The 26,619-nt window shown below is 46.4% G+C and overlaps 1 protein-coding gene across 1 annotated transcript; it reads right to left on the bottom strand.

Moving 5' to 3' along the window:
- Positions 1 to 690: 690 nt before the first annotated feature.
- PDIA3 (protein disulfide isomerase family A member 3) lies at positions 691 to 26,191 on the bottom strand. The gene is made up of 13 exons (XM_063925876.1): positions 25,918 to 26,191; positions 24,311 to 24,389; positions 23,864 to 23,981; positions 21,871 to 21,978; positions 21,633 to 21,762; positions 21,403 to 21,522; positions 13,404 to 13,529; positions 11,357 to 11,539; positions 10,981 to 11,089; positions 10,102 to 10,230; positions 9,856 to 9,935; positions 7,319 to 7,376; positions 691 to 1,158 (listed from the first exon to the last, which is right to left on the bottom strand). Exons 1-13 carry the CDS (start codon positions 26,064 to 26,066, stop codon positions 1,048 to 1,050), a joined length of 1,500 nt encoding a protein of 499 aa, XP_063781946.1. The 5' UTR covers positions 26,067 to 26,191; the 3' UTR covers positions 691 to 1,047.
- Between the last annotated feature and the right edge of the window lie 428 nt (positions 26,192 to 26,619).

A 26,619-nucleotide genomic window follows, 5' to 3' on the forward strand; every position in this document is an offset into this window, starting at 1 on the left:
AAAATATATATATATATATATATATATATATATATATATATATATATATGTGTGTGTGTGTGTGTGTGTGTGTGCGTGCGTATATATATATATATATTTATTACACACAAACACACATTACGTATACACACCAAGCCAACACGATACAGAGCCAAATATTCCAATTTAATAAATAGCAGCATTATAAAAAAAAAAACTAAGAAAAAAAAAAATACAGCCAGCTTACTTTTGTCTCTGCAGCTGAGCCGTTGCAGCTGTCCTTCACTTCTATGCGGTGCCGCGGCTGTAATTAGGTTGTCAGGGCAACCCATGGGGAGCGCAGCGCCGCAGATCACCCCCCGCTCCCCCCTTAATCCGGCTCTGCGCCCAGCGCGATTGGTAACAGAGGAAATCCCGGTCAGCTGACCCTGTGACGTGACCGGGATTTCCTCAGCGGCGCCTCGTCTGAGAGCAGTGCACTGACAAGCGGCCTGTCGGGCCGCTTGTCATTGCACTCTAATGGGGCACAGCGGGCCAGGCACGATCGGTCCGCGGGCCGCCTGTTGCCCACCCCTACTGTACCCCATTCATCAATGTACAAAGTCTTGAGATCTTAATTTCCTGCCTCTTTCCTGTTCACACTGGACCTCCAAGTGCTTTCTCTGATGCAACTGACAAAACCAAAGAGCAACACTAGCAGCCAGACACATGTAAAGGTAGGGGGGTGTTTATTGTCGAATTTGTGGTTTCAAGTGTACAAAAAAAAAAATTAAAATAAAAATAGTAATTTACAGCCCACCCCCTTTCCTTTCCCTCCCAACCTTGATGGAAAAGTGGTGTCCCCCCCCTGAACAAGCCACAGATATTCACAGGTCCTTTGATGATGTTTCCAACAGTGCATCTAAGAAATCTCTAATCAACTGCCAATTCCCCTTCATTAAAGGGGGATGACAAAAAAAAAAAAAAAAACGCAATAGCTTCAGTGTCCAACACACTGTTGTGTTCCCAGTAACGTCAGGACAACAACCCCACCATGCAGAAACTGCCGCTGTCACAAGATAATCTCATTTACAGTTCTTCTTTCTTCTTCTTTTTGGGCTTTTCATCTTCTTTAACAATGGGAGGATTTGTAGCTTCTTTCTTCAAGTAGCTGAGGAAGTCATTGACTTCTCTGCCACCCTGGGACAAGCAAAAAACAGAAAGGGTTTGAAACCAGACTAGTACATTTTAGCCAGGTGCGAGTGCATTATACACCTTCTACCGTATGAATGAGTATCTAGCTTCTCCTCACAAGACTACACTGCTTTTATCAAACACCTGGCTTGGATATAGCCAAGTTTAATTTCCAAGATAATGCAAAGACAAACAACCACTGAAAATAATAAGAATTTACTTACCGATAATTCTATTTCTCGGAGTCCGTAGTGGATGCTGGGGTTCCTGAAAGGACCATGGGGAATAGCGGCTCCGCAGGAGACAGGGCACAAAAGTAAAGCTTTTACAGGTCAGGTGGTGTGTACTGGCTCCTCCCCCTATGACCCTCCTCCAGACTCCAGTTAGGTACTGTGCCCGGACGAGCGTACACAATAAGGGAGGATTTTGAATCCCGGGTAAGACTCATACCAGCCACACCAATCACACCGTACAACTTGTGATCTAAACCCAGTTAACAGTATGATAACAGAGGAGCCTCTGAAAGATGGCTTCCTAAACAATAACCCGAATTAGTTAACAATAACTATGTACAAGTATTGCAGATAATCCGCACTTGGGATGGGCGCCCAGCATCCACTACGGACTCCGAGAAATAGAATTATCGGTAAGTAAATTCTTATTTTCTCTATCGTCCTAAGTGGATGCTGGGGTTCCTGAAAGGACCATGGGGATTATACCAAAGCTCCCAAACGGGCGGGAGAGTGCGGATGACTCTGCAGCACCGAATGAGAGAACTCCAGGTCCTCCTTTGCCAGGGTATCAAATTTGTAAAAATTTACAAACGTGTTCTCCCCTGACCACGTAGCTGCTCGGCAGAGTTGTAATGCCGAGACCCCTCGGGCAGCCGCCCAAGATGAGCCCACCTTCCTTGCGGAATGGGCCTTAACAGATTTAGGCTGTGGCAGGCCTGCCACAGAATGTACAAGTTGAATTTTGTTACAAAACCAACGAGCAATCGACTGCTTAGAAGCAGGTGCACCCAACTTTTTGGGTGCATACAGTATAAACAGCGAGTCAGATTTTCTGACTCCAGCCGTCCTTTAAATGTATATTTTTAAGGCTCTGACAACGTCCAACAACTTGGAGTCCTTCAAGTCGTCTGTAGCCGCAGGCACTACAATAGGCTGGTTCAGGTGAAACGCTGATACCACCTTAGGGAGAAAATGCGGACGCGTCCGCAGCTCTGCCCTATGTCGAATGGAAAATTAAATAAGGGCTTTTATAAGACAAAGCCGCCAGTTCAGATACTCTCCCGGCCGAAGCCAGGGCCAGTAACATAGTCACTTTCCATGTGAGATATTTCAAATCCACATTCTTTAGTGGTTCAAACCAATTGGATTTGAGGAAATCTAAAACTACATTTAGATCCCACGGTGCCACCTTAGGCACCACAGGAGGCTGTATATGCAGTACTCCTTTGATAAAAATCTGGACCTCAGGGACTGAGGCCAATTCTTTGTGGAAGAATATTGATAGGGCCGAAATTTGAACCTTAATAGATCCCAATTTGAGACCCATAGACAATCCTGATTGCAGGAAATGTAGGAAAACGACCCAGTTGAAATTCCTCCATCGGAGCACTCCGCTGCTCGCACCACGCAACATATTTTCGCCAAATACGGCGATAATGCTTCGCGGTGACTTCCTTCCTTGCCTTTATCAAGGTAGGAATGACTTCTTCTGGAATGCCTTTTCCTTTTAGGATCTGGCATTCAACGCCATGCCGTCAAACGCAGCCGCGGTAAGTCTTGAAAAAGACAAGGACCCTGCTGAAGCAGGTCCCTTCTCAGAAGTAGAGGCCACGGATCGTCCGTGACCATCTCTTGAAGTTCCGGGTACCAAGTCCTTCTTGGCCAATCCGGAGCCACTAGTCTTACTCCTCTTTGCCGTATAATCCTCAATACCTTTGGTATGAGAGGCAGAGGAGGAAACACATATACCGACTGGTACACCCAAGGTGTTACCAGCGCGTCCACAGCTATTGCCTGCGGATCTCTTGACTTGGCGCAATACCTGTCCAGTGTTTTGTTGAGGCGAGACGCCATCATGTCCACCATTGGTTTTACCCAACGGTTTAATAGCATGTGGAAAACTTCTGGATGAAGTCCCCACTCTCCCGGGTGAAGGTCGTGTCTGCTGAGGAAGTCTGCTTCCCAGTTGTCCACGCCCGGGATGAATACTGCTGACAGTGCTATCACGTGATTCTCCGCCCAGCGAAGGATCCTGGCAGCTTCTGCCATTGCCCTCCTGCTTCTTGTGCCGCCCTGTCTGTTTACATGGGCGACTGCCGTGATGTTGTCCGACTGGATCAACACCGGTCTTCCTTGAAGCAGAGGTTCCGCCTGGCTTAGAGCATTGTAGATTGCTCTTAGTTCCAGAATGCTTATGTGAAGAGACTTTTTCAGGCTCGACCACACTCCCTGGAAATTTCTTCCCTGTGTGACTGCTCCCCAGCCTCTCAGGCTGGCATCCGTGGTCACCAGGATCCAATCCTGTATGCCGAATCTGCGGCCCTCCAATAGATGAGCCTCCTGCAACCACCACAGAAGGGATACCCTTGTCCTCGGCGACAGGGTTATCCGCAGGTGCATCTGAAGATGCGACCCTGACCATTTGTCCAACAGATCCCTTTGCATGGAATCTGCCGAAAGGGATTGCTTCGTAAGAAGCTACCATTTTTTCCCAGGACTCTTGTGCATTGATGTACAGACACCTTTCCTGGTTTTAGGAGGTTCCTGACCAGGTCAGATAACTCCTTGGCTTTTTCTTCGGGAAGAAAAACCTTTTTCTGAACTGTGTCCAGAATCATCCCCAGGAACAGCAGACGAGTTGTCGGCATTAATTGGGATTTTGGAATATTCAGAATCCATCCGTGCTGCTTTAGCACCTCTTGAGATAGTGCTAAACCCATCTCTAGCTGTTCTCTGGACCTTGCCCTTATTAGGAGATCGTCCAAGTATGGGATAATTAATACGCCTTTTCTTCGAAGAAGAAATATTATCTCGGCCATTACCTTTGTAAAGACCCGAGGTGCCGTGGACAAACCAAACGGCAGCGTCTGAAACTGATAGTGACAGTTTTGTACAACGAACCTGAGGTACCCCTGGTGTGAGGGGTAATTGGAACGTGGAGATACGCATCCTTGATGTCCAAGGATACCATAAAGTCCCCTTCTTCCAGGTTCGCTATCACTGCTCTGAGTGACTCCATCTTGAACTTGAACTTCTTTATGTATAGGTTCAAGGACTTCAGATTTAGAATAGGCCTTACCGAGCCATCCGGCTTCGGTACCACAAATAGAGTGGAATAATACCCCTTCCCTTGTTGTAGAAGAGGTACCTTGACTATCACCTGCTGAGAATACAGCTTGTGAATGGCTTCCAAAACCGTCTCCCTTTCTGAGGGGGACGTTGGTAAAGCAGACTTCAGGAAACGGCGAGGTGGCTCTGTCTCTAATTTCAACCTGTACCCCTGAGATATTATCTGCAGGATCCAGGGATTTACCTGCGAGTGAGCCCACTGCGCGCTGTAATTTTTGAGACGACCGCCTACCGCCCCCGAGTCCGCTTGCGAAGCCCCAGCGTCATGCTGAGGCTTTTGTAGAAGCCGGGGAGGGCTTCTGTTCCTGGGAAGGAGCTGCCTGTTGCTGTCTCTTCCCTCGTCCTCTGCCTCGTGGCAGATATGAATAGCCCTTTGCTCTCTTATTTTTAAAGGAACGAAAGGGCTGCGGTTGAAAGGTCGGTGCCTTTTTCTGTTGGGGAGTGACTTGAGGTAGAAAAGGTGGATTTCCCGGCCGTAGCCGTGGCCACCAAATCCGATAGACCGACCTCAAATAACTCCTCTACGCATCGCCTGTCCACTGTCGTGTCCATAAAGCTCTTCTGGCCGAAATGGACATAGCACTTACCCGTGATGCCAGTGTGCAGATATCTCTCTGTGCATCACGCATATAAAGAAATGCATCCTTTATTTGTTCTAACGACAGTAAAATATTGTCCCTGTCCAGGGTATCAATATTTTCGATCAGGGACTCTGACCAAACTACCCCAGCACTGCACATCCAGGCAGTCGCAATAGCTGGTCGTAGTATAACACCTGCATGTGTGTATATACCTTTTTGGATATTTTCCATCCTCCTATCTGATGGATCTTTAAGTGCGTCCGTCTCAGGAGAGGGTAACGCCACTTGTTTTGATAAGCGTGTTAGCGCTTTGTCCACCCTAGGAGGTGTTTCCCAGCGCTCCCTAACCTCTGTCGGGAAAGGGTATAAAGCCAATAACTTCTTTGAAATTAGCAGTTTTTTATCGGGGCACCCCACGCTTCATCACACACGTCATTTAATTCTTCTGATTCGGTAAAAACTACTGGTAGTTTTTTCACCCCCACATAATACCCTGTTTAGTGGTACCTGTAGTATCAGCTAAATGTAACATCTCCTTTATTGCCAAAATCATATAACGTGTGGCCCTACTGGAAAATACGGTTGATTCGTCACCTTCACCACCGGAATCAGTGCCTGTGTCTGGGTCTGTGTCGACCGACTGAGGCAAGGGACGTTTTACAGCCCCTGACGGTGTTTGAGGCGCCTGGACAGACACTAATTGAGTGTCCGGCCGCCTCATGTCGGCAAACGACTGCTTAAGCGAGTTGACGCTATCCCGTAATTCCACAAATAAAGGCATCCATTCTGGTGTCGACCCCCTAGGAGGTGACATCCTCATATTTGGCAATTGCTCCGCCTCCACACCAATAACGTCCTCATACATGTCGACACACACGTACCGACACACAGCAGACACACAGGGAATGCTCTATACGAAGACAGGACCCACTAGCCCTTTGGGGAGACAGAGGGAGAGTCTGCCAGCACACACCAAAAAGCGCTATATATGACAGGGATAGCCTTATGATTAAGTGCTCCCTTATAGCTGCTTTTATATTAATATATTGCCATTTATTCTGCCCCCCCTCTCTGTTATACCCTGTTTCTGTAGTGCAGTGCAGGGGAGAGACCTGGGAGCCTTCCTGACCAGCGGAGCTGTGACAGAAAATGGCGCCGTGTGCTGAGGAGATAGGCCCCGCCCCTTTTTCGGCGGGCTCGTCTCCCGCTATTTAGTACATTTAGGCAGGGGTAAATATCTCCATATAGCCTCTGGGGCTATATGTGAGGTATTTTTAGCCTTTTTAAAGGTTTTCATTTGCCTCCCGGGGCGCCCCCCCCCAGCGCCCTGCACCCTCAGTGACTGCCGTGTGAAGTGTGCTGAGAGGAAAATGGCGCACAGCTGCAGTGCTGTGCGCTACCTTAAGAAGACTGCAGGAGTCTTCAGCCGCCGATTCTGGACCTCTTCTTGCTTCAGCATCTGTGAGGGGGCCGGCGGCGTGGCTCCGGTGACCATCCAGGCTGTACCTGTGATCGTCCCTCTGGAGCTTCATGTCCAGTAGCCAAGAAGCCAATCCATCCTGCACGCAGGTGAGTTCACTTCTTCTCCCCTCTGTCCCTCGTTGCAGTGATCCTGTTGCCAGCAGGAATCACTGTAAAATAAAAAACCTAAGCTAAACTCTCTAAGCAGCTCTTTATGAGAGCCACCTAGAATTGCACCCTTCTCGGCCGGGCACAAAAATCTAACTGGAGTCTGGAGGAGGGTCATAGGGGGAGGAGCCAGTACACACCACCTGACCTGTAAAAGCTTTACTTTTGTGCCCTGTCTCCTGCGGAGCCGCTATTCCCCATGGTCCTTTCAGGAACCCCAGCATCCACTTAGGACGATAGAGAAATACAAATAAGCGGCTAGGTTTAAAAAGTTAGTTAGGAGCCGACTGGCTGATACTTTCACTCTCCAAACGTATAGCTAGACACAGACATCCAGTTGGTTCAAATTAGAAACCACATGTGAATAGGCATTTTGAATGTGTGTCTAAGGCACCACTCAGCTTCATAAATGTAGCCATACTTACGCACCCCGATTCTTTTAAGCAAAGAGATGGCACATGGAGAAAATAATCTTAGCTACACTGAAGTGATCCCAGGGATTACACTACAGCAGCGCCATGTGTTTAAGGCTTACTTTAAAAACCTAACTTGTATCCAAGACATTCGGCAGATGACAGATTTTGAATAACTCACCTCATATCTCTTTGGACTATTCTTGTTTCCAGCTGGGGAAAAGTAGATGGTGGGAAATCTGGAACAAAGAAATGTAAAATAGATCATCCACTGCTATACAAATAAACAGAAATATTTAGAAGAAAGAATAAAAACCACACACCCCTACTTTTGGATACAGATACATCCCCCTATATCACTACTGCAGTTGCACTAAACAGCCCATCTCTGCATGCCAGGTCACGTGTGTGTCTCATGTCATAGCATCAGGTGTCTCAAGACACCAGGAAACTGATTAATTTGCTATATAACACTGAATTTGTATACAATGTAGCAGCTCCATCTCCCCCCCCTCCCATTGTACTCCTATACAGACCTACGCAATATACGAGTGTCATATCAAGTTAATAAGCAGTCCTTGTGAATCTTAGTTGATTTGCATCGAAGACATTTTCAGGCAAAGATAAAACCCAGAATGCCCAATGCTAGTCGAGTTGCACGGACCTGGTGGCTCACTCGCTACAGGTGTCTCATTAAGACTAGATGTACAAGTTCACATCTGTACCTTTACCTTATGGGCCCTACACACTGGAAGATAACACTGAACGATCTGAACATTCTAGTTCATTAATGAATGAGAACTCAATCATATCGTTCAGTGTGGAAGCACCAACAATGAACGATGTGCTGCCCCGCGCTCATTCATCGTTGGTGCCGTGTTGCTTATGCATGCAAGCCAATATAGACAGACAATCTCGTCCATATTAGCATGCACTGCTAAGGAGCCGGGTGACGGGGAGAGTGAAGAAACTTCACTCACCCCCCCCCCCCCTCCCCCAGACACTGGCCACCACAGGAAAGAAAAAATCCTGATCTTGCCCTTTACATTATTTTTCCTCCTTCTAGTAATGCCCGTGCCACATTATGCCACACACCGCAATACCCACGACACATTATGCCACACACCGCAACGCCCACGACACATCACACAAAGCAATACTAGTTATACATTATGCTCCACAGTAAGGCATCTAAATTTAAATTACCTGCTCGTTGTCAGGGGTCTGTGTGCTGATTATTGCAGCTATCACCTCACCTAGTTAGAGTCAAATAAACTGTACAATCCAATATGCTCCATCAGAATACACCTGCATTGTGCTGATAATTGCAGCCATTGCTACACCTATTTAGACTCTAAATAGGTGAGGTGATTACCTGCAATAATCAGCACAATGCAGGTGTATACTGATTGAGCATAATGAGGTTGTGGCACAGCCACATTATGCTCCATCATAATACACCTGCATTGTGCCGACTGCTACTACACCACACACTGAAGCCTTTTAAAAACATTGCTGCTGGCACCTGTAGGACTCACTACCTACCCATTTGCAAGGTCCAAATGACGTGGGGTGCAGGCACACTAGAAGCGGCTACTCAGAGGCATGGGGAAAGCGCCACCAGCTCTCCCGCGTACCTTGTGCACAGCGACATAAAGCCGCGCATGACAGCTCCCTGCCCCCTCCCCAATTACCAATGCATGTGATTAGTGTCAGTATTGGCGGCTGGATTCTGCCCGCAAGCTACTCCAATTACAGCGGTGAGCTACGGGTTGGCGACCGCTGATTTAAATGTACTATCATCTGAGAGCACCACCAACCCAGTGCCAATATTTGTATCCCTAGAGCTAGATCTTGGTCTACTATATTTGATTTGTCTATACAATAATCTATCCTGTGCAGATTTATATTGCTCTTGTACTTCATAAAGATGCATCTTCTGATAGGCACAGAGTTGCTCCTAACACTTGTCTTAAGGCTTTGAGGCCATTGGCTGCAACAATCTATGCATACTTTTAAAATACGTAGGATGAACAGGTATCCTTATTAGACTACCAGGGCCAGTGGGAGTACAAATCTCTACAACTCCATGTGCAGACAACCACAGACTATGTAAGCACTGAATGGTCACTCATTTGTCCGCAATCCAGCCACAGTGTGACCTTCTGCAGAATTAAGGGTTAAACAGAGGTTACATAGAAACAGAAATTGACGGCAGATAAGAACCACTTTGCCCATCTAGTCTGCCCCTTTTTTTTTTATCCTTTAGGCAATCTCAACCCTTTGGTTTACTAATTTGTCCAAGAATAAGAATAAGTTGTTAACACTGGAAATTTCCCATTGTTCGAGAATGTTGCGAGACAAAACTAGAGATATGTGCAGACCAGTGTTTTGACAAAACCACCCTCAAGTGTTCTGGATGATTTTTTTTTTTTAATGTTATTTTTTTTTAAAGCAATTAAAAAAAATAAAAATTTAAAATAATCATGACATTTTTGGACCTGCTTACAGTATCATCATCAGTAACACTAACTTCCAGTGAGACATTGCACATTAATGAGGTAGGGACTTCCATGCCATCAAACATGTAAGATTTGTTTTTAGATCAGACCTGGGACTCACTTGAAACTACAATGTTCGGGTGTGTTTGGTTCTCAACAAAACCAAAACCACTTCTCTCTAGACAATCTTCCAGCTGTAAGATAATGTTTCACTTACCCTCTGACTTCATACGGGGAAGGTACATCATTGGCTGTTGCATCCATCTTGGCAATAACAATGTTTGGATCATTAGCCAGCTATTTAGGAAAAACAAATTGAAACATGGTTTAAAAAAAAAAAAAAAAAGTCAGCATAAACACTGCTTTTACCATTTGAAGCAGTGGCCCTCTTCCCACAGAACTACACTGAATAGATAACTGCAGCCCACCACCATAAAGCAACAGGGACACTGTTAGATCATACCTTCTCTCCAAGCTCTTTGTATTTAGGCTCCAAGTTTTTACAGTGTCCACACCAGGGAGCATAGAACTCAATCAGAACGTCTTTGCTGTCATCATTTACAAGATCGTCAAAGTTTTCAGCTACAGCTACCTAATGAGAAATAAGAGCATACATAGGTGTCACTGCAGCAGGTTTGTAGGCCTGGGCTTATCTACAAGTTCTAGGTGCTCACACCATAGCTGTGGAGACCCATAAATATGAACAAAGTAGGGGAAAAGGGAAGTTAGGTGGTCTATACAGAGATACAGCACCAGTGTCATTCACCAGAAACATTCTATCCACTAAAGATATGGCTGGTAAGCAAAGAACAGAGGAAACAAGTAAACAAACCAGAAACTGTACGCTATAGAAGGGGCATGCCCAGTTTATACAGATACCAGTAGAAAATATTAAACGCAACTATAATTAAATAAAGCATGGTAAAATATATGCAAACTATATAAGATTAAACATGTCTGAACATAGATTGATGTAACTATAAAGATACATAAATACTGTAGATTCACATCACACGAAGACATTTTATTTTTTAAAGTTGATGGAAGTATTGAAAGTTTGGCAAGACACTGATCAGAAATGGCAAAATAAAGTTTTTCATTGAGACACTAGGAGTGTATTAGCAGTCACTGCCACAAGGTGGCGGTATTCTGACATTTGCAAACACCAATAGTGCAGATTTGTCACACTATGCGTGTGCAGGAAAATCAGCTGCATATCGCTGGTAATAAAGTACCCTCCACAGGCGCTAGAAACTACACACTGAGGTCTTAGGCATGCTGTAAGTGAGTGCAGACCACAAGTTTATACAAGCCTTGCCTGTGCTGGCTACATTGTCCTTACCTTGACTGGGCCATCATTGTCTTGGGGAATGGGTTCAGACTTCAGGTACCTCTTTACATTACCAGCAAAGTAATCTTCAAGGAAGCGCTCCAATGCTTTTCCATCACGACTGATGGGACAGAAACAAAAACACTTTCATTTAAGGCACCATTTAATAATTTTACAACTGCAAGAAGAGATCAGAGTCCTAACACTACCTATAATATGTGCAAACTGCAATCAATTCTGATTAATCCTTTATATTGTAAGAAACTGTTAAGTCATCTTACACTTAGAAAGCCAGGAACACCTTATACTTATGAAGAGAAAGTAGGAGGTTGAAGTACTAGGCATGGACTGTGAACCCCCCCCCACCCAGTAAATGTTTTATACTTACGAGAACTCTTCATGCATAACGTATTTCTCCCCCTTGGCAGTTTTAATACCAACGACAGGAACTGCAGCAGCACCAACCTCTAAACCAAACTCTGCCACTTCATGGGCAAAGGCTTTGCGGTCTGCAACCGCATAACTGAGCTTGTGTCCAGCATCCACAAACTTCTTTGCCACCATCATCACTCTGAAAGCAGAATTAAGGCAGAACTTAATGACAAACAAAACATTAACAGCTGAAATAATGTTCAGAGACCAACTCCCGTCATGCTTTCTACAGTGAGAAGAGCATATCAGACTAATGTCCAGAGCTGGTTGCATGCCCGACTCCCAGAAGACCAAAACCGCAAGACTTGCTCTGGCCGCTAAAAAATTACGGACCAGAGGTCGATCAAGGCTGGCTGCAATCAGACGCCTTCCATCTGGGCCCCAGCAGTGTACCATTAAGGACATATATCCGATAAGTCCATGTGCAAATTCTATATATTGCAGCTCCTGTACAAGGGGTAGTACTCCAGGAACATGGATGAATATATTCTCAGTGGCAGTTAAGATGCTCTGGCTTTGGGGGTAGTTCCGATTGGCACTTAAGGAACATGCAGAGACGGGTGGTCTGATGAGGTCCGATGGGCACTTAAGGGGGTTTATCACAAAACAATAAAATTTGATGGGAGAGAGAAACCATGAACTAGGACAGAATTTTTTAAATGGTGACTCTGGCTCACAATTATGAACTGTGGGGCTTTGTCTAGTCCTGCAACACATAGGAGGGGGATCAGTACGTGATCCCGGCGGTCGGAATACCAACACCGGAATCCCGACCAGCACAATCCCGACAGGGGGGGCGAGTGCAAAGCACTCGCTGCGCTCGCCACGCTGCCTCGCTATGCTCAGCACACTAATTTGTTCTCCCTCTATGGGCGTCGGACACCCACGGAGGGAGAATATGTCAGGATTGTGCCGGTCGGGATTCCGGTGTCTGTATTCTGACCGCATCCCCATAGGAGCTAGCAATATATACACAACCTCTAGCTTTATAGTGTTTTTTTTTTTTAAAGGGATGCACAGAGGTGTGAGTGGGTGCTTTGTTGCTATCAAGAGTGTCCTTGAAATTCAGTGAAGTGTATTGCCAAATGGTTTAATGGGGCAATGGAGTGCTGGGTACAAGTAATGTAGATTCATACCTAGTGGTTTGTCCTTGACAGAGATTAAGCAATTGTACATTGTTCATGGGACATAAAACCCTATATATAGCTTTATTCTGCTACAGAATACAAGCTGCTGCAATGTCCCAAATGTTATAGCTTAGACACATCTAGATCTACTGTTAATGTTAGAGCTTTTAAAACAGTTGCTTTCATTCACACGAGATCAAGTGCCCAGTATAACTTATCATGCATCGGACTATTGGTGCCAGCAGATGAGCAGAGCTTTCCATACTATTAAACCAGGCCGTATCCAGTGAGGGTGGCAGTGGTTTAAATGAGTAATAAGCCTTGCTTCAACATAGGAGACTACCGTTCCTGCATAAGTGCACTTATCAAACCTACTAACCTTTGTCGTTATACTTACAATGTGCCTATTCACTGTATGTAGACAGCAGCGTGCTTCAAAAACACAAGCTGCAGATGTGACCAGCTTCATCATACCCGTGAACAGGACAGGACACAGGTGCAATTATTTGTGTCAAGGTGCGTATAATCGCACCTGTGATCACTCCATGCATTTCCTATGGATCGCGGGAGCGTCTAGGCACATGCATCATGGCAAACCTGCCGTGTATACCCGCGAACGCTGGTAAGCTGAAGAGACATTCCTCCCAGTAACTTTTACCACCTTTCATGCAGCACTTTAAGAATGTTAGATATTCGCAAATCAGGATCTAACACTGCAGTGGAAGTCCCAGGATAAGGAGGAAACAAGCACTCGAGTCTGAAAGCCAGTAAGACACCAGAGTACAGAAGCAGCAGCTACTTATACTGGTGATAAATCGCTGGGCACTTCGGGAGACTTGTTCCCTACACATTGCAGATAAAGAAAATGCAGCGTACCTATTTCTCCAGTAGTTTGAGCCCTTGGGATTCTTCTCATAATCCACATCATAATAGGCTACAAGCAAATCTTTTCCTTGGATCAATTCCCTGTTGTCTTCGGTCATGTGAGGGCAGAGGCCAAATCTACAAGGGAGAACGAAAAGAAACACAAATCAGCAAAAAAAAAAAAAAAACTTAAATAAAAGGCCACATATTCAGTATAAGGCAACAAAGCCATATAACAAAATAGCGACCAGGATTTGAAACACCTTCCACACTTTCCATTTGCCAACAAGGAATATGCATCATTGTATGTGAAGGCAGGGCTAAAACTAGGTTGTCACCTGGGGCAAGGCAGAAGTTTGGCATCCCCTCTGAAGCCTACCCCCGACTACATCTTGCTTCCAACTCATCACGGGTCTCCTGCTTTTTCTCCAGTTGTTTCAGTGCCTCCCTAGCTCACTTCACTCAATTCTCTGAGTTAGCAGCGTGACATATTTAGCTTGCAATTATACAAAGGTGTGTTGCAGGGACCAGAGGCAAGTTCCTGTTCTACAGGGGAGTAGAAACCAATAACCCTGCAAATCTGACCTACCTTGCATTGAGGACTAGGAGGCACAGCATTATGCAGTAAATGTATGAAGTCGTGATAAGAGTGAAGTAGTGAGCCAACAGGCAACTTTTCTACTCTTAATACTGCTTCATACATTTACCACTATATACCACCAGGGCGGGGGGGGGGGGGGGGTTTACACCTACACAAAACAAGTAGACTACATAGTAAGATCTTATACTAAACACTGCTACAACCATGAGCAGAATGGAGCCATTCCGCTACTACATATGGGACACTTGTATAGGTTTTAACAGTATGCGGTAAGGATGCTGGCAGTTGAAATCCCTGCACCGGTATCCTGGGAAGCGGCCACAATACCGGTGCTGGAATCCCAACATCAGTCGAAATGGAATCCAGACGTCCAGTAAGTATGCCAGGTACTGCTATGGCTAGGTCGTGTGGGTGGGTAAGGCACAAGCCAAGTCCACTGTTTTGTAAAGAAAGCTTCTACTTGATAATTCCATTCAATTCTAAATTAAGAACCAGTGTAATGAAAGCAAATCTATGAGAAACCTATGTTGAAAACGCAACAAAAATATAAAACAGCTACTGATTTTTTTTTTTATTTAAATAGGTGTCATGTATGGGACATTTTTACTCCTTTTCATGACATTCTGCTAAACCCTTCATTTACAGACAAATCTACACATTTGTTAAGCAAATTAATCACAGGGCTGAGTAGCATAATTAGTTACTTAACTAAAGGACGAGTATCCCATATCCAAATATTCCGAAATACGGAATATCCAAAATACAGAACCTTGAGTGAGAGATAGCGAAACCTTTGTTTTCCGATGGCTCAATGTACACCAACTTTTTTTAATACACAAGTATTACAAATATTGTATTAAAGGACCTTCAGGCTGTGTGGATAAGGTGTATATGGAACATAAGTGAATTGTGTGAATGTACACAAACTTTGTTTAATGCACAAAGTTATTAAAATGATTAGCTAAAATTATATTCAGGCTGTGTGTATAAGGTGTATATGAAACAAAAATGCATTCTGTGCTTAGACTTGGGTCCCATTGCCATGATATCATTATGGTATGAAATTATTCCAAAATACAGAATAAGAATTTACTCACCGGTAATTCTATTTCTCGTAGTCCGTAGTGGATGCTGGGGACTCCGTAAGGACCATGGGGAATAGACTGGCTCTGCAGGAGACTGGGCACTCTAAAAGAAAGATTAGGTACTATCTGGTGTGCACTGGCTCCTCCCTCTATGCCCCTCCTACAGACCGCAGTTAGGGAAACTGTGCCCGGAAGAGCTGACACTACAAGGAAAGGATTTGGAATCCAGGGTAAGACTCAAACCAGCCACACCGTACAACTTGTGATAACCATACCCAGTTAACGGTATGAACAACAACTGAGCCTCAATCAACGGATGGCTCATAACAATAACCCTTTAGTTAAGCAATAACTATATACACGTATTGCAGAAGAAGTCCGCACTTGGGACGGGCGCCCAGCATCCACTACGGACTACGAGAAATAGAATTACCGGTGAGTAAATTCTTATTTTCTCTGACGTCCTAGTGGATGCTGGGGACTCCGTTAGGACCATGGGGATTATACCAAAGCTCCCAGACGGGCGGGAGAGTGCGGACGACTCTGCAGCACCGAATGAGCAAACTCAAGGTCCTCCTCAGCCAGGGTATCAAACTTGTAGAACTTAGCAAATGTGTTTGAACCCGACCAAGTAGCAGCTCGGCAAAGCTGTAAAGCCGAGACCCCTCGGGCAGCCGCCCAAGAAGAGCCCACCTTCCTTGTGGAATGGGCTTTTACTGATTTTGGATGCGGCAATCCAGCCGCAGAGTGAGCCAGCTGAATCGTGCTACAGATCCAGCGAGCAATAGTCTGCTTCGAAGCAGGAGCGCCAACCTTGTTGGCTGCATACAGAATAAACAGCGAGTTAGACTTTGACTCCCGCCGTTCTGGAAACATAAATTTCCAAAGCCCGGACTACGTCCAGCAACTTGGAATCTTCCAAGTCCCTAGTAGCCGCAGGCACCACAATAGGTTGGTTCAAATGAAACGATGATACCATCTTAGGGAGAAATTGGGGACGAGTCTTCAATTCTGCCCTGTCCATATGGAAGATCAGATAGGGGCTTTTACATGACAAAGCCGCCAATTCTGACACACGCCTAGCCGAAGCCAAGGCCAATAGCATGACCACTTTCCACGTGAGATATTTTAGTTCCACGGTCTTAAGTGGCTCAAACCAGTAGGATTTCAGGAAATCCAACACAACGTTAAGATCCCAAGGTGCCACTGGTGGCACAAAAGGAGGCTGAATATGCAGCACTCCCTTTACAAACGTCTGAACCTCAGGCAGTGAAGCCAGTTCTTTTTGAAAGAAAATGGATAGAGATCTGAACCTTTATGGACCCTAATTTGAGGCCCATAGTCACACCTGACTGTAGGAAATGCAGAAAACGACCCAACTGGAATTCCTCTGTAGGGGCCTTCCTGGCCTCACACCAAGCAACATATTTCCGCCATATGCAGTGATAATGCTTTGCTGTCACATCCTTCCTAGCTCTTATCAGCGTAGGAATTACTTCATCCGGTATACCCTTTTCCGCTAGGATCCGGCGTTCAACCGCCATGCCGTCGAACGCAGCCGCGGTAAGTCTTGAAACAGACGGGACCTGTTGCAACAGGTCCCGTCTGAGAGGCAGAGGCCATGGGTCCTCTGTGATCAACTCTTGTAGCTCTGGGTACCAAGTCCGTCTTGGCCAATCCGGAACGATGAGTATTGTTCTCACTCCTCTTTTTCTTACTATTCTCAGCACCTTGGGTATGAGAGGAAGAGGAGGAAACGCATATACCGACTGGAACACCCACAGTGTTACTAGTGCGTCCACAGCTATCGCCTGAGGGTCCCTTGACCTGGCGCAATATTTTTTTAGCTTTTTGTTTAGGCTGGACGCCATCATGTCCACCTGTGGCCGTTCCCACCGATTTACAATCTGCTCGAAGACTTCTTGAGGAAGTCCCCACTCTCCCGGGTGGAGGTCGTGCCTGCTGAGGAAGTCTGCTTCCCAGTTGTCCACTCCAGGAATGAACACCGCTGTCAGTGCTTGCACGTGATTCTCTGCCCAACGCAGAATCCTTGTGGCTTCCGCCATTGCCACCCTGCTTCTTGTGCCGTCCTGGCGGTTTACATGGGCGACTGCCGTGATGTTGTCTGACTGAATCAGCACTGGTTGGTCTCGAAGCAGGGGCTCCGCTTGACTCAGGGCATTGTATATTGCCCTTAATTCCAGTATGTTTATGTGCAGACAAGTCTCCTGACTTGACCACAGGCCCTGGAAGTTTCTTCCCTGAGTGACTGTCCAACAGATCCCACTGAAAAATCCTGGCATGGAACCTGCCGAAGGGAATGGCCTCGTATGACGCCACCATCTTTCCCAGTACTGTTTTGGTTTCAGGAGGTCTCTGACCAGAGTCACTAACTCCTGAGCCTTTTCCTCCGGGAGAAACACCTTCTTCTGTTCTGTGTCCAGAATCATACCCAGGAAGGGCAGACGCGTCGTAGGACACAGCTGCGACTTTGGAATATTCAGAATCCAGCCGTGCCGTAGCAACACTTCCTGAGAGTATGCTACGCTGATCAACAACTGCTCCCTGGACCTCGCCTTTATGAGGAGATCGTCCAAGCACGGGATAACTAACTCCTTGCTTCCGAAGGAGTACCATCATTTCCGCCATTACCTTGGTAAAAACTCTCGGTGCTGTGGACAGACCAAACGGCAACGTCTGGAATTGGAAAGGACAGTCCTGTACCACAAACCTGAGGTACTCCTGGTGAGGTGGATAAATGGGGACATGCAAGTACGCATCCTTGATGTCCAGAGATACCATAAAATGCCCTTCTTCCAGGCTCGCAATGACCGCTCTGAGCGATTCCATTTTGAACTTGAACTTTTTCATGTAAATGTTCAAGGATTTTAAATTTAGAATGGGTCTTACCGAACCGTCCGGTTTCAGTACCACGAACAGTGTGGAATAGTAACCCTTTCCCTGCTGAAGGGGGGGTACCAGTATTATCACTTGCTGGAGGTACAGCTTGTGAATTGCCGCCAGGAGTACCTCCCTCTCCGTGGGAGAAGCTGGCAAGGCAGATTTTAGGCAACGGTGAGGGGGGGGGGGGGGGGGTCACCTCGAACTCCAGCTTGTATCCCTGCGATACAATCTGTATAGCCCAAGGATCCACCTGTGAGCAAACCCACTGACTGCTGAAGTGTCGGAGACGCGCCCCCACCGCTCCTGGCTCCGCCTGTGGAGCCACAGCGTCATGCGGTGGACTTAGTGGAAGCCGGGGAGGACTTTTGTTCCTGGGAACTGGCTGCATGGTGCAGCTTCTTTCCTCTACCCCTGCCTCTAGCAAGAAAGGACGCCCCTCTGACTTTCTTGCTTTTTTGAGAACGAAAGGACTGCATTTGGTAATACGGTGCTTTCTTAGGCTGTGAGGAAGCCTGTGGCAAGAAAGTTGACTTTCCAGCTGTTGCTGTGGATACGAGGTCCGCGAGACCGTCCCCAAACAACTCCTCACCCTTATAAGGCAAAACCTCCATGTGTTTTTTTAGAGTCGGCATCCCCTGTCCATTGCCGAGTCCATAAGACCCTTCTGGCAGAAATGGACATTGCATTTATTCTAGAGCCCAGCAGGCAAATGTCCCTATGGGCATCCCGCATATACAAGACAACGTCTTTAATATGGCCAAGGGTTAGCAATACGGTATCCCTGTCCAGGGTATCTAACTCCTCCGACAGAGTATCTGTCCATGCTGCTACAGCACTGCACATCCAGGCTGAAGCAATAGCCGGTCTCCGTAGAGTACCAGAGTGTGTATACACTGACTTCAGGATACCTTCCTGCTTCCTATCCGCAGGCTCTTTTAAGGCAGTCGTATCCTGAGACGGCAAGGCCACCCTCTTAGATAAGCGCGTCAGGGCCTTGTCTACCCTAGGGAAGGATTCCCAACGTAACCTATCCGTTGGCAGGAAAGGGTACGCCATTAGTATTCTTTTGGGAATCACCACCTTCTTATCAGGGGAAGACCACGCTTCTTCACATAACTCATTTAATTCATGTGACGGGGGAAGAGTCACTGGCTGCTTTTTCTCCCCAAACATATTTACCCTCTTGTCAGGGACACGGTCAACCTCTGAAATGTGTAATACATTTTTCATTGCAATAATCATGTATCGGATGGCCTTGGTCATTTTAGGCTGTAATTGTGCCTCATCATCTTCGACACTGGAGACGGACTCCGTGTCGGCATCCGTGTCAACCAACTGAGATAGTGGCCGTTTTTGAGACCCTGCCGGCCTCTGAGGCGCCTGGGCAGGCCCGGGTTGAGAGCCCGGCTGTCCCCCGGCAGCAACATCATCAAACCTTTTGTGTAATGAGTTTACATTGTCATTTAAGACCTTCCACATATCCATCCAATCCGGTGTCGGCACCGGTGACACCATATTTATCTGCCCTTGCTCCGACTCCACGTAACCCTCCTCATCAAACATGTCGACACAGCCGTACCGACACACAGCACACACACAGGGAATGCTCAAACTGAGGACAGGACCCCACAAGGTCTTTGGGGAGACAGAGAAAGAGTATGCCAGCACACACCACAGCGCTATATAACTCAGGGATATACACCACTAGAAGTGATTTCCCAATAGCTGCTTAATAAACACCTTTTGTGCCTAAATTTATGTGCCCCCCCCCCCCCCCACCATCTCTTTTTACCCTACTATCTTCCAGGAGACTGCAGGGGAGAGCCTGGGGAGCGTCCTTCCAGCGGAGCTGTGAAGAAAAATGGCGCTAGTGTGCTGAGGAAGAAGGCCCCGCCCCCTCAGCGGCGGGCTTCTCCCGCTGTCGGACAGGAAAATGGCGGGGGATTTTACACATATACAGTCCAGACTGTATTATGTGTAGATTTATGCCAAAGGTACTCTAATTGCTGCCCAGGGCGCCCCCCCACAGCGCCCTGCACCCTACAGTGACCGGAGTGTGGGGTGTGCAGTGGGAGCAATGGCGCACAGCTGCGGTGCTGTGCGCTACCTTAAATGAAGACAGGAGTCTTCAGCCGCCGATTTGACCGTCTTCCAGCTTCTGATCTTCTGGCTCTGCGAGGGGGACGGCGGCGCGGCTCCGGGAACGGACGATCGAGGACAGCTGCCTGTGTTCGAACCCTCTGGAGCTAATGGTGTCCAGTAGCCTTAGAAGCACAACCTAGCTGTGAACAGGTACGTTTGCTTCTCTCCCCTCGGTCCCACGTAGCAGTGAGTCTGTTGCCAGCAGAAGCTCACTGAAAATAAAAAACCTAACAAATACTTTCTTTAACTAGCAGGCTCAGGAGAGCCCACTAGGAGCACCCAGCTCTGGCCGGGCACAGATTCTAACTGGAGGAGGAGGGGCATAGAGGGAGGAGCCAGTGCACACCAGATAGTACCTAATCTTTCTTTTAGAGTGCCCAGTCTCCTGCGGAGCCCGTCTATTCCCCATGGTCCTTACGGAGTCTCCAGCATCCACTAGGACGTCAGAGAAAATCTGATATCCAAAATACTTCTGGTCCCAAGCATTTGGGATATGGAATACTCAACCTGTACTACCCGACCTCTCCACAAGATCTGCATCTCATCCACACTTGCTCACGCCCATTCACCATTGCAGAACTTACGAGCAGAACCCTCTGTAGAATACCCTCCCACACACAATTAGACTCTCCTCTAGTCTCCAGTCACTGAAAAGCTCGTCAAATTCCAGAACCGCCCACATAGCCTGAATAAGCTATCCTACTACATTACATCCCCTTTATACAGTGCACACATTACCTCACATATTTTGTCTTTATTCACTTCACATCCCCCTGACCCCAAGCCAACATTGCCGAGTGACCATATCAGCCAATTAGGAACCTTTGCAATCTGGCAGAACCATTAGGCAATAGACAGCATTTATCCTTGTGTATCAATGCCTAGTTCCTGATTGTAAGCTTGCGACCAGGGCCTTCCTACCTCTGTCTGTTATCACCCAGTTTTGTTCTATGGAATATGCTGCGCTATATAAAATACATTTAAAATTCATGAGTTCAACTACTACGTTACAATGCTTGCCTCCTACAGCCAAATTGCTTATTGCTTTACTTGTACTATAAGATAAATAAGGACAAAAGTATAGCCTAGAATTCTAGCCACAACAGGGATTTTAAATTGAGCCTTTTGCACATCAGGATTGCATACAAACAATGTAAAATCCATTACGGTTTCAAGATCATAACCCAAATCGTTGCAATGCACACAGTGTTCATTCGCATTTACAAGATGGACAGTCTTTGTCTAACCATCAGAAACAAATCCTTGAAGCATTACTCACATGTTATCCTGGATGAAAGTCTTAATTTTGGGAGATGTGATTTTCTCATCAGCAGGGAATGCAACAGAGCTATCCTCAAATTTGTTTGCCAGACGAGGTGGACGGAACAAGACAATGCCCCTAAAACAAAAAGCATGGAACTCATTAATGCTTAGTCCTTAGATTTACACCAAGACTAGATCCTTTGTTAATGCTACCATGTCTAGAAGTTAGGGACACCATGTACTTACTCTCCATTGGAATCATATTTGTTCACCAGCTCAGATTCATCAGTGTGAGCAAATCTGTGCTTCTCCCTCAAGGTGTTGGCAGCCTTCAGATACTCAGAATGAACTGTGCCATACAGATCACGGAAGAAACCTGTACACAGAAATCAGGACCGATTCACAAGTGTCTGCCTTTCAGTAGTAGCGCGATAAAACTGATGAAATAGTAAGAGACTAAAGCGGATGGCGGAAATTCACTCACCAACAACAGAGGCATCGGCATCCGCTGTGAATTTCTCAAATTCCTCCACAGATCGGAGATCCACAGATGCAGGTCCAGCCTGTTTCTTAATGGTACTGACAATTCCGTCTAAGGGAAAGACCAGACACTTTAAGCACTCCGATTATTCACCAAAATGTTAGATAACATTGTTAGTTTTCCTCCCTTGCAATGCCACTGGCTATAATGTTGCTATGCACCAACACACAGACACTAAGCACAAAAGCTATGTTAGCAAATAGCTCCAAATAAGTGTCATTCCAGTCAGCCAGCCAAACTAATATGGTGGCTAAGTAGCCTTCAGCACAGGTTCTCAAACTCTCAAACCATTAGCTCCACCTGGGGAGGTTTTAAAATGTGTCAGTGAGTAATGACTACATCTGTGCAACTGCTAGGTGACCTGGAAAACGTGAACTATGTGGGGTCTCAAGTACAGGGGGGCAGATGTATTAAGCAGTGATAAGTGGAAGGTGATAACGCATGAGCCAATCAGCTCCTGTAATTTTTCAAGCCCATAATGACTGGCTGGTGCGTTATCACCTTCCACTTATCACTGCTTTATCACTTCTCCAGGCTTAATATATCTGCCCCAGAGTTTGAGAACCAGCGGTTCTCAAACTCGGTCCTCAGGACCCCACACGGTTCACGTTTTCCATGTCACTCAGCAGGTGCACTGTATCACCAACTGCCACATTTTAAAAATCTACAGGTTACCTGCAAAACATGAACTGAGGACAGAGTTTGAGAACCTGTGACCTAGAGTATAGAAGCTGAGGGGCCAATTCAATTGTTCTTCCCTGCAGCTACCACTAGGGGGCAAAAGACAGAGCAATTCAATTACTCTGGGCATCCGAACGGGAGTTTGGACGACCACATCTGGACTTTAGATGGATTTAGCTGTAGCGCCTGTAGTGAATGTGTCATGACAGACTGCAACAAGATGTGAAGAGGACCCAATCACAGGCCTCTTTATACATAACACAGCATTGCATTTCCAGAAGTAACCCATACCATGTGATGTAGAGTGCAGCATTTCCTTACTGGTGAAATTCTACCACAATACCAGCCTGCCTGGGCAATTCCAGTTATGGTGAAAAAGGTCATTCGTGTTCCCACTATGCTGTCTTAGTGGGGTAACACACTGACTACTTTAAAATAACAAAAGCCACCCTGCCCTAATGGAGGCACCCACTGAAGACTACTGTGTGTCATCCCAAGCCGTGGGCCGCAGTGTCCCAGGGTGTGGATGGAGCTTGGGGACAGCCCAGCGCCTCCATAAATCCTGGGCATTTTCACTACGGTAACGAGAAGGAAATTACACAACTTCCCTGTGCTGCCAAACCCCCCCCCCCCATCTTCAAATGACTATTAGTAAGCTGGCATGGCAGTTTTGCAGCAACCTAGGTGTTCGTATAAGTGACCATATTTATGTAGAGCAGTGGACTTCCAAAACAATAGTGCTTTGATATTAACCACCAAGAAATCTTCAAGTTTGAATAATCCTGTCTCTTTCAAAACATTATGCAAGACAGCAAGTCAAGCCATCATTTCACAGTACTGTACTACAAATCAAAAGGTTGTGCATGACTGAGTTTAGATTTGTCGTGTGATAGAGCAGGATACGGTCCTAAATATCTTGCTTCCATTCTTCAGTGTGGGTGTGTCTAGCACTATTAACTGCTCTTTAATACCACAGAAATAGATTAGGGTAACCCTAATGGAGCCAGTCTGGTGTCAGTAGCCTTGGCACTTCTACCTTTAGAGTACTCTAACGTGGATCTCCAGGAGAAAGATTATGACCTCATTGGGCCAAAGATAACAAGACACAGCTCAAACAGTAAAAGCCTAGCACTGGGACTAACTGGACATAGATGTCAGGCTTACAGGATGTATTTTACATGCATGCTTCATATACAAAGTATAACATGATGTAAAGCGGTGTACAAGTACACAGACTGATATATAGTGTCCTTACCAGCACTCCTGGGCCCATCATAAGCTCCAGACTCTTCACCGTTCCTGAAGATTTTAAGAGTAGGGTACCCGCTAACCCCATATTTGTTACAGATTTTGGAATTTGCTGTACAATCAACCTGAGGGCAATAAGGTCTCATTAACATTTTGAAAGTCAGAACACAAGATATTTCACATTACCTGTACCAAACCCAGCCCCCCCCCCCCCAAAGAAAATCAAAACTAATATTCACTGTTCAGATGTATCAAGACAAGCATTACACAGATGTCTGCAGGTTACATTTTATTTTTCCCCTGCACATTTGCATTCTACAGTATAAGCTAATAACTTAACCACTGTTAGACTACATTATAAAACGATATTGCCTGGAGATAATACTTTCAGACAACCCAAGTTCCAAACGTAGCATGACATTTGTTACTGAACGAGACCCAGCACACATCATACCTTAGCCAATGTGGCGGTTCCCTTCAGTTTTGTGGCAGCTTCTTCGTACTCTGGTGCAAGCTTCTTACAGTGACCACACCTGCATTACAGAGTTTCAGAGAAGTGCCATTAACACCACAGAAAGCGTGCATTCCTTCAAAAGGAATACAAAGGGAGCAAAAACAAATACAACCCAGAGATTATGCATACAAATGTCAAGCTTTAATACTAAATGTACCATTCAGTATGGCCTTCATATTAAAAAATTATATATATTTTATGTATAAGAAACTTGTGTTTTGTTTGAAAACAGAATATTGAGCTTATGTGCGACATATTTTATCTTCAGGATACAAAATGAAAGCGTGGAAGGAGGAAATCCTTGATACAAGGGATGAGTAACTCATCTGGTAACCAGAGCCAATAGCATGAGGACACCAAGTTCCTAATAGCAAATGAGAAGCAGACACCACAGCAAGGACACACCCACAGCCTCCACCAGAGCACGGCAGTGCTGGGGAAGTCGGGAAGAGTAGTTCAGCACATGCAGCACAGGGAAGGAGGGCCCAGGAGAACTACAAGCCCCTACACAATGAGAAGCATTGTGGAACTGAAAGCAACTTTACACAAAAATAAAAAAACGTAACAATCCAATAAAAAGCACTTCTACACCAGTATACGTTATGGGGATCAGTAGTGAGTCTGTGTTATAGGAAGGATTTGTTTCAGCAAGATTGTCATTTAGTATACAAGAAAGAGAAGCCAGTATAGCATTGTACAAAAAGTGCAGTATAGGTTTCCCCATGTTACTATAGACACGTCTATATGCAGTCAGTACCCCAACCATAAGAAAATCAGAGACCATAAAACACCAGAATTGTACTATAATCTATAACCTAGAGATCTGACATTTGCAGCTACTTACAGTATACCTTAATAGTGTTCAGCCTCTTACAGTACATGAGCATCATTTGTGAGGTGTAGAATCAGTTGTGCCAGGAAATAGCAGCTACCATGGACGAGTGATCGGGGGTAATGTGTGACCTTTGTGTCAGTACAGATACTACCTCACAGGGTACACACCTTAATGCCATACAGCAGCCCAGAGTTACTGCTGCACCAAATGCAATGCACCACGGAACATACACACTACACCCAGCAAGTGGGTGGCAAAGTGTGCTCAGGAGAGTGGCATCACACCTGACTCACCAGCCATATCCCACATGAGGGCGAGCTGCAGCAGGACATCAGTCAAGAACTCAAATCAGAGGCTGCTACAATCATAAGCCAGGTCACATGCTGCAGCACAACATCACTGAGTGCAGTCAGTATACCCGGCTGCTGCTACTGGAGACACCGTACAGACAGGTAGCGCAAGGTGTGCATGGCTGCAGCAGGACAGCTACATGTACCACAGGGATAGACACATCCTGTAGCTGCAGTGCGCATCACTGGGGGAGCTAGCTGCAGCACGGCCATACAGCCGCACTAGAGCGGGATACAGCTGCAGGCGGCAGCACACACACCGAGCACTGGCTGCACAGCAGCTTCCCACGCTGACTTTGGCAGGGCCCCGGCTCCGTGCACTGGAGGCCACTCCCGGAATCAGGGCACCGAGCGCTACTCACCAGGGAGCGAAGTACTCGACGAGCATGAACTGGTGCTGTTGCACTACGCTGTCAAAGTTGTCGTCCGTGAGGTCCAGGACATCAGAGGCCAAGACGGTGGCGGTGGATAAGGCCAGGAGGAGGAGAGCGCTCACGGGTACTCGCGTCATGTCTGCGCCGGGGGAAGAGCAGCTTCGAGCTCTCAGCAGCAGCACGGTAGAACCGAGACTAGGAGGGAAGGGGAAGCCGGGAAGAGACAGAGCGCCAACTGCCGGAAGTAGCCGAGGTCGGGCCGAGCCGGAGTGTGGCAGCCGCTTATTGGCTGTCGTCAGGTGACGTCATCAAGCGGGGGCGGGGGCTCGGAATCGGGATGCGGTTGGGCGGGGCTGCGCCAGGTTAATGAGAAGTCACGTGGTTTAAGGGTTGAAGGTAGTATAAGGATTGTATAGCATAGTTACCTACCCTCCCTCATTCCGCAGGAGACTCCCTGAAATAGTAGCAATCTCCCTCACTCCCTGAATAGTCCCTCAATCTCCCTGAAAAAAAGAGAAATCAGAGATACATACATTCAAATAGGATCATCAGTGCCATTTGCCTATATTGTTTATAAGGCACAAAGGGGCAGATGTATTAACCTGGAGAAGGCATAAGGAAGTGATAAACCAGTGATCTGTGCAATGGTGGGAGTGGTGCTGCGCTCAATCTGGATGATTGGTCTGTTTA

This window comes from Pseudophryne corroboree, chromosome 6, assembly GCF_028390025.1.
Source record: "Pseudophryne corroboree isolate aPseCor3 chromosome 6, aPseCor3.hap2, whole genome shotgun sequence".
Classification (NCBI taxonomy): Eukaryota; Metazoa; Chordata; class Amphibia; order Anura; family Myobatrachidae; genus Pseudophryne; species Pseudophryne corroboree.